The 8,365-nt window shown below is 50.4% G+C and overlaps 1 protein-coding gene across 2 annotated transcripts; it reads right to left on the bottom strand.

The window, feature by feature from the left end:
* Positions 1 to 816: 816 nt before the first annotated feature.
* On the bottom strand, positions 817 to 8,154 carry LOC122484005. 2 transcript variants are annotated; one of them, XM_043581685.1, is made up of 2 exons: positions 3,921 to 8,154; positions 817 to 3,289 (listed from the first exon to the last, which is right to left on the bottom strand). In XM_043581685.1, exon 1 carries the CDS (start codon positions 7,977 to 7,979, stop codon positions 6,453 to 6,455), a length of 1,527 nt encoding a protein of 508 aa, XP_043437620.1. In that variant the 5' UTR covers positions 7,980 to 8,154; the 3' UTR covers positions 817 to 3,289; positions 3,921 to 6,452. The 2 variants fall into 2 exon arrangements, with proteins under 2 accessions (XP_043437620.1, XP_043437618.1); XM_043581683.1 differs by having other exon boundaries at positions 2,182 to 3,122.
* Positions 8,155 to 8,365: the final 211 nt, after the last annotated feature.

Genomic DNA, 8,365 nt, shown 5'->3' with positions numbered 1-8,365 from the left:
ACGTTATACCCACTGGGTTGACTATAATCAAAAAAATAATAATAATAACAGGTATTGACAAGGACGTGGAGAAATCAGAAGGCTCATCCATCACCTTGCCGGCGGGAATGTAAAAAGGTGCCATCTCTGTGGAAAACAGCCTGGCGAGTCCTCACAAAGTTACCCTATGCCCCGATAGTTGCCCTAGCCGCCGTACAACCAAAGGAATTGAAAGCAGGTATTCAGACCAATACTTGTACACCAACGTTCATAGCAACCAACTCACAATAGCCCCAAAGTGGAAACAACTCAAATGACCCGAGAGGTGATGAATGGGGACACAGGGTAGTAGATCTACACTATGGAGTATTATTTGGGCGTAAAAAAGGAATGAAGCAGGATGATGCTACAGTGTGGGCGACTCTTGAAAGCATGACGCGAAGTGAAGGAAGCCAGACGCAAAAGGCCACGTATTACGTGATTTCGTTTCCGTGAAATATCCGAAATGGGCAACTCTATGGAGGCAGAGAGTAGACCTGTGAATGCCACGTGTTGGGGGGAAGGGAGGAAAGGAGAAGGACTGCTGGTGGCTACTGAGCTTCTTTTTGGGGTGATGAATATGTTCTCCAATTACACAGCGGGGATGGTTGCACAAGGCTGTGAATATACCAAAGTCCACAGAATTGTAAACATTAGAAGGTTACATTTTATGGTACGTGCATTACATCTCAAAAAAGGTGTTATGAAAAACAACCACATAAAGCTACCGATTAAAAAAAAATAAAAACACTTTGTTGCATCCACACGACTCCTGAAACAGAATGCTACGGGCACCAGTGACAGTCACAACAAAATTTATTGCAATGAGAAGCAAGGCTGACCGATTGTGACCCCGAAACAGCAGAGGTACAGAGTTTTTAAAGCCGATCACATCGTTTTATCATTACCTGGGAACAGAACAGAGAAACAGTCCCCAGCTGAGTTAGAAACAGTTGCCGAATGAGGTGATTATTTTAGACTTTCTGCCCCTGAGTTGCAACCAGTGGATCTCCTTGACCCTGCCTCTGATGCTCTTTTCTTTGAGCGTTTGTTTCCTTCCTTGGTGAAGCCTGATTTACAAGAGTACGAAGCGTAATTTACAAGCGTAAAGCAAGGCTGTTATCTCTTGACCTTCAGTGTGGGAACAAAGCTGTTATTTTTCAAGCTACAATTAGCCCCACACTACAATTTAACCCTTACATTTCCCCCTTTTCTTGTCAGTGAATCAATCCCTCGATTCATTGTTAGGAACTAAGGGGACATAGTTGGACCTAATCATCATTATTTTTGTTTCACCAACTCGCCTCTTGACCTACTGTACTAACCAATTGATAATGCGCGGGCCGATAGTTAACCCGAGAAGTACCAATAGCAATGGCCTAGCTACGGCGGTGAGCAGTGATGTGAGCCAGGGGGACCAAGAGAATAAACTCTGATACCAATTATCGCTGGCCTCCAAGGCACGTTCCCTGGTCCTAAGATTATCCCTGACCAAACTGAGAGTGTCTCGGATTACTCCGGAATTGTTGGCATGAAAACAGCACATTTCTCCGAGGGCCATGCAGAGGCCCCCTTCCTTCATGAAGAGTAAATCAAGCCCTCTTCTGTTTTGTAATACAACCTCGGCTAAAGAGTCTAGTTGGTGTTCCGGCCGAGAAATTGAAGTTTCCAAGTAGCCTAGGTCTCGGTCTACTTGCTCGCTTACAGTTTTGAAATTTTCGTCCCCCACAATGAGTCCAGCAGTTCCAATAGCTGTGGGTCCCGCAATTCCCAGTCCCACTAGGAGTGGAATTATATTCTCGGGACACTATGCACCGACCCTGTCCTTGGAGGTCTCCTAGGGTTAAAATTGGTTGTGAACCCCAAGGGGACAATGACATGCTTGGATTTAGCAATTTTATGACAGGCTTTTCTATGTCTTGTCTAATGCTGGCATTTGTAGCCATTCCCACATAATACGGGGGTTAGGGTTTAAACACAGCCAACAATCTTGTACAATCTCGGTGTGAGATGAATTTAGCCAAGCATACATAGAATCTACTGCATTTGGCCAATGCGTCTCAGGGGAGAATGGGTTCTGGATATGACCTGTAGTTGGTAATTCTGACTTTGTGGGGGCATCCGATCGCAGGGTAGGTTGGGAAGGAACAGTCGGAAAGAGCAGGGGGTGTAAAATCATGTCCTTGTTTGGCTCTACCGGATTGGGTGGAGTTTTTTTTTTTTTTAACCCTTTGTATAGTAAAGGAAATGCCTTTGTCAACTCTTGGAGCGGACATCCTGAGACCCCAAGCGTATCCAGTGTCCCAGGAAGAGGAAAAGGTACGGGAACTAGAAACCTTTTTTAAACATATTTTTGTTGGGTTGCCTTTTCCTTGGGTCTTACATTTGGGATCTGGAGTTCTAAGGAGGGTGGTTAAGGGGTCATGGCCCTGTCCCGCCAGCCAGGGAGCCAGCGTTTCATAACCCCATTTTGCACAATGGTATTGGCCTTTTCCTTCGCATTTGACCTTTCTATTTGCAGGGCAACTGTATAACCCTGGTATGTCAGCCAATTTTTGTTCTTGATCCCTGTGTCCACATCCATACGTAACCATATAGGGGTTTTGGGGGACCGGAGGAGCAAAGCCCGTTGGCTGTTTATAATTAGTAATTAAAGTCCCCCATGAGTCCCCCACCAAGTCGCATAAATCAAACAAAAACCAAGGCACAGGGAAGAGGTATTAGATGCTATCACCTACCCTGTGACAGTGTCCCTGAGTTCCCCTTGGTATGGCCAAAAAGATAAGGGATGCAATTCTGTACAGTCCCCCACGCTTACCATTATACAAACCCAGACAATTATTATTATTACGCCCACATCAGTCTTAGCTTTAAAGGATCCTCTGGGTGCCTTCGGACCTTCCACTGTGTTCGTTATCCGGTTCCGTATCAGTCTGGGGGTGTTCCCGCCTTCACGCAGTTTTTCTTGACCTGAGAGTGATGAATCCAGGTTCGGACACTGTCTATCTTCACGGCCACGGGTGTAGTCAGGATCACAGCGTGCGGTCCTTTCCGGCGTGGCTCCAGGGTTTTAGGCTCGTGCCTCTTGACCCAGACTAAGTCTCCTGGTTGAAAGGGGTGGGGAAGAACAGGAGGATGAGCGAAGGCTTCTCTCAAGGGCCTGGTTATTTCCTTCTGTACATGTTGCAGGGCCACGAGTGAAGCCAGCAACTGGTCCTGTTCCAACTGTTCCATTCTGTCGTCTCCTAGCCTCGGCAGGATAGGTGGAGGTCTGCCAAATAAAATTTCACAAGGGGAAAATCCCTTGACAAATGGAGTAAAACACGCTCGCAAAAGGGCAAGAGGCAGGACATCGACCCAATTTTCGCCCGTCTCAAGGGACAATTTGGTTCAGGTCTCTTTTAGGGTCCGATTCATCCTTTCCACCTGACCCGAGCTCTGGGGTCTATATGCACAATGTAATTTCCAATCTACTCCCAGTGCCCGGGCTAGACCCCGGGACACCTGCGCCGTGAAGGCCGGGCCATTGTCCGATCCTATGCTCAGAGGCAGCCCGAATCCAGGAATTATCTCATTTAATAATTTCTTAACTGTCGCCTGAGCCGTTTCTGATTTAGTGACGAAAGGCTCGACCCACCCGGAGAAGGTGTCTACAAAAACAAGCAGGTATTTGTACCCGTATTCCCCTGGTTTAATTTCAGTGAAATCTACTTCCCCCAACCGGCCTGATTGACTTGGGCGCAACTTACACATCTTTCAACCACCTCTTCAATCTCTTCTCCCAGCCCTTGCGCCCTGAACTTTTTCCGCACTAAGCGCCATCCTCCTCTTCCCCAGATGAGTCCCTTGGTGGAGCTGACCCACCATGCGCCGCCCGAGTGCCGCGGGTAGGAGTATCTTACCTTCAGGATCCTGAAACCACTTTTGTCCCGGCATCTTACTTCCCCCCTTTTCTGGAAACCCGCTCCAAATCTTTAGGAGTGCAACTGGGCTCCGGGGGAAGCAGGACCGGTCAAGATGGGTAGCTGCAAGGCACTTTCACTTTTAGTTAGGACAGCTTCTCGGGCTGCTGCATCAGCCAGGCGGTTTCCGACTGCCTCTAGGGAGTCGCCTTTTTGATGTCCCCGGCAGTGAATGATCCGCCAGTTTTGCAGGTTCCCAGACGGCAGCCAGAAGGTCTAAAATTTTAGCTTTGTTTTTGACGGCCTTGCCTTCCCTCGTGAGGAGGCTGCGCTCTTGATAAATGGATCCGTGCACATGGGCGGGGGCAAAAGCATAGCGGCGGTCCGTATAAATATTAACTGCCTTGTTTCTTTCGAGTTTTAGGGCTTTTGTTAGCGCCATGAGCTCTGCGCGCTGGGCTGAAGTTCCCGGGGTGGGGGGGAAGGCTCTGTTGCCATAGAACCTCGCGGTCTGTCATCGCTGCAGCGCGGGCATGCCTTTGCCCTTGAAACACCAAACCACTGCCGCCTGAAAACATGCTGATATCAGGGTCCTGTTGATATCAACGTCCTGTAAGGGCACGTCCGTAAGATCGGAGCGGAGGGACGAGATCATCGCCAAGGTTTCTGGGCAAGAGTGCAGAGGGGGACCTTGTCCTTCGGGCAGCAAAGTGGCTGGGTTTAAGGCCGCGGGGGCACAAAGACGTATTCAGGGCCGGTCGAGGAGCAATGCTTGATATTGGGTAATCCGAGCATTTGACAGCCATCGCTCTGGGGGAGCCCGCAGCAAAGCCTCCACTTCGTGGGGCCCCGTGACAGACAATGCCTGCCCCAAGGTTAGTTTGTCTGCGGCTTTAACTAGGAGAGCAGTGGCGGCAATTTGTCGAACGCGTGGGGGCCACCCGGAAGCAACTGGGTCCAGCCGTTTGGATAAATAGGCCACCGGTTGGTGCCAAGTTCCCAGGCGCTGAGTCAGAACTCCTTTGGCTACCCCACCCCCCCTTTTTCGGCTACAAACAAATGGAATGGCTTGGTGGGATCTGGCAGGGCCCAGGCCGGTGGGGTCGTGAGAGCATCTCGTAAGGCCTGGAAGGCTTTAGTTTGAGTCTCCCCCCATGTGAAGGACTCCGGAGACCCCTTGAGAGCGGCATACAAAGGGGCTGCCTGTTCAGCAAAGCCAGGTATCCATAGTCTGCAGTGGCCTGCCGCCCCAAGGAACTCGCGGACTTGTTTGCGAGTTCTAGGCTGAGGAATATCGAGTATAGCCCGAATTCTTTGTTCACCGAGATAGCGCTTACCTTGTTTAAGGTTGTCACCTAAATAGGTCACCGCAGCACGACAGATCTGCGCTTTTCTGGCTGACACTCGGTACCCCAGTTTTCGCAGAAGACTCAAGAGTCCTTTGGTGGCACTTCAGGCATCCTAAACGAGAGGGGGCCGCCAACAAGATCTCATCAACATATTGCAATAGAGTTACCTGCGGGTTCGAGATTCGAAATGGCTCTAAATCCTGGGGCAGGGCCTCATTAAAAAGAGTAGGAGAATTTTTAAATCCCTGGGGGAGTCGCGTCCAGGTGAGCTGTCCGGCTTTTCCCTCTTCAGGATCAGTCCATCCAAATGCAAATAGTGGCTGGCTTTGTGGGGCCAGCGGGATGGCAAAGAAGGCATCTTTTAAGTCCAGAACTGTATATAATACACCTGAGAAGGGGGAAGCAAACTAAGGAGAGTATGAGGGTTGGGTACAGTGGGATGAATGTCCATTGCCCTGGCGTTTACTGCTCTTAGGTCCTGAACTGGCCGGAAATCGGATGAGTTAGGCTTCCGGACAGGGAGAAGCGGGATGTTGCATGGCGACTTGCATGGGATCAAAATGCTGGAGTCACGCAAACACTTGATGTGAACGGCGATTCCCCGCCGAGCCTCCCGGGACGTGGGATATTAGTCTTACCCGAAGCGCGGATGCCTTAAGTTCCACTATTATCGGAGCTTGATGAATCGCCAGCCCCGGGTGGATTGGTCTCAGCTCATACCTGGGGGAAGCCCGCCTGGAGGCTTTTGAGGAGGGGATCGACTGCATGGACACTTCCATTAGGCACCGGAGTGAGCAGGTCCTCTTCCCCAAGTGGCACAGTCGCCATTACGGTTGTTGGGCCATCCTGGCCGACTTTAATACGCATACCCCCTTTAGTGAATTTCAAAGAAGCCGTTAGTTAATGTAGTAGGTCTCCACCTAGTAATCCAGGGCAGGGGCATTCAGGCATGATTGGGAAAGAATGTGTGACAGTTTTACGGCCGAAATCTACTCGTCGTTCGGTGGTCCATTTACAAGTCTGGGACCCAGACTTGCACCAGGGTTGCTCCTCGCCTGGTGGGGCCAGGATCTTGTTTTAGAACTGAAAAGGCTGCCCCAATGTCCACCAAGAAAGTCTTAGGCTGGCCCCCTATATTAGCAGTAACCAAAGGCTCAGAAGGGGCCACCGAGCCGTGGTCCCGTCAGTCGGAATCAACTGTCATTATCGACGCCTGGGGTGGCCGAGTTTTGCGTTGGGCTAAGTTGGGGCAATCTTTCTTCCAGTGTCCCTCTTGTTTGCAATATGCACATTGGTTTTTTCCTAGTGGCGCTCTAACCCTTTGTCTGTCTTTTTTCTTTGGCCCAGACCAGAATTCTTTGGGCGTTTGGGGTCCTCTTCCCTCGCGGGCATCCAGGACGGGTGTTACCCCCCTAGTCAATTTTTGTGTCTGTCTTTCTTCCTGAGAATCCCTACTGTTAAAAAGGTTTTGGGCTATTTCAACTAACTCAGATAAATTTTTTCCTTTCAACCCATCAAAGTTTTGTAACTTTTTCTGAATGTCTGGGGCTGCCTGTGAGACAAAGGCCAGATTTAATGCCCTTCTGTTTTGAGGTGCCTCCGGGCCTACAGGGGTAATGGTGCGGTACGCCTCCACGAGCCTTTCTAAGAAGGCCGAGGGGCTTTCCTCGGTCCCCTGTATGACTTCTGTTACCTTAGACATGTTTGTGGGCCGGCGGGCAGCCGCTCGGAGACCTCCCAGTAGAGTCTGGTGAAATAGAGTCAATGATCGCCTACTGTGAGGAGTGTTTGGGTCCCAATTTTCAGGATGCGAGGAAGGAAAGGCTTCCTCGACTACAGCGGGATCCTCGGTGGGTTGCCCGTTTGGTCCCATCACTAATTTCTGAGCCTCGCGACGGATCTTACCTCGCTCCTCAGTGGTGAAGAGAACTTGCGACAGCTGCTGGCAGTCATCCCGGGTTGGCTGATGGGTCACAAATATAGTTTCAAGGAGAGAAATTAATGCTTGGGGTTTCTCTGAGAACGAGGGGTTTCGAAGCTTCCAATTGTAAAGGTCGCTAGTGGAGAAGGGTACATAAGTCATAAAGGGTCGGACATCACCCTGCAGGGGTGGCCTTGGACGAAGGGGTCGGGCAGCGGGAGGGGGATGGAAGGGAGTCCCTGACCAGGTGTGAGACGGGCTCAGGGGAGTGTCCCGACTCGGGCTTGCCTCCTGATCTGAAGCATCTTGACCCATATTCTTTGAGCGAGAACTATAGGGCGGCGAGTGGTAAGTTTCTTTTTCTTCCTCCGGTGCAGGTGATAGAGGGGGTGGCTGCTTAGTCCCATCAAGATTCTTATTCTGAGCTCCAAATGGGCGGCCTTTGAGCAGCAAAGCCTGTACTTTAGGGAGGTGAGGGGGAAGGGGAAGGGGAAGGAGAAGTTTTAACCAATCTGGAGGGTTTTCAATGAGGGTTCTCCACGCTCCAATGTATGGGATTTTGTCTTCGTGCCTAGAAAAGACAATATCATGAACCTTATATACCAAAGAAAGGTCAAAGGTCCCCTGTGGAGGCCATTCGACCTGAAAGCTGGTCCATTCCACCTCGCAGAGAGTTCGAAGGACTGGCTTCTTAACATGGAGGCCAAACACTGAGGCAGCTTTTTTATAGTCCTGGAAATGGGTTAGTACGAGACTCAGAGGGGTGGGGGTGCTCTGATTTTGACCCATGACAAAGATAGGCAGAACTGACAAGGACGCACAAACAGTCAACAGGAAGAAGACAATTAAGACACGAAGAAAACACAAGTTCGAGATCTCAAGGCCAGTAGGCCGTGGCAGCCACCTGAAAATAGGATCCTTCTTGACAAAAACCAAACCAAATGGGGCCCACCGGCGTCCCGGTAGGATCCCTGACTCTGGGTCTATAGCCGCGTCCAGCAGACCCTCCTGAGTCATTCAAATGGCGCGCTCCAAGAATTCCTTACCTCTCCCAATCCCAAGCCTCCTCCCAGGGGTCGGCGGAGCAGTCCGAGGAAAGGGCCCTGTTTCAGACCTTTCACTTTCCCGGCCAATGCACCGAATGTTGCATCCACACGACTCCTGAAACAGAATGC

Source organism: Prionailurus bengalensis, chromosome D1 (assembly GCF_016509475.1).
Source record: "Prionailurus bengalensis isolate Pbe53 chromosome D1, Fcat_Pben_1.1_paternal_pri, whole genome shotgun sequence".
Taxonomy (NCBI): domain Eukaryota; kingdom Metazoa; phylum Chordata; class Mammalia; order Carnivora; family Felidae; genus Prionailurus; species Prionailurus bengalensis.
This window is presented reverse-complemented; position numbering and strand designations above follow the sequence as displayed.

What these genes read in the sequence shown, in the direction of transcription:
- LOC122484005 (XM_043581685.1), bottom strand. Translation starts at nt 7,979, where the DNA reads ATGGGTCAAAATCAGAGCACCCCCACCCCTCTGAGTCTCGTACTAACC.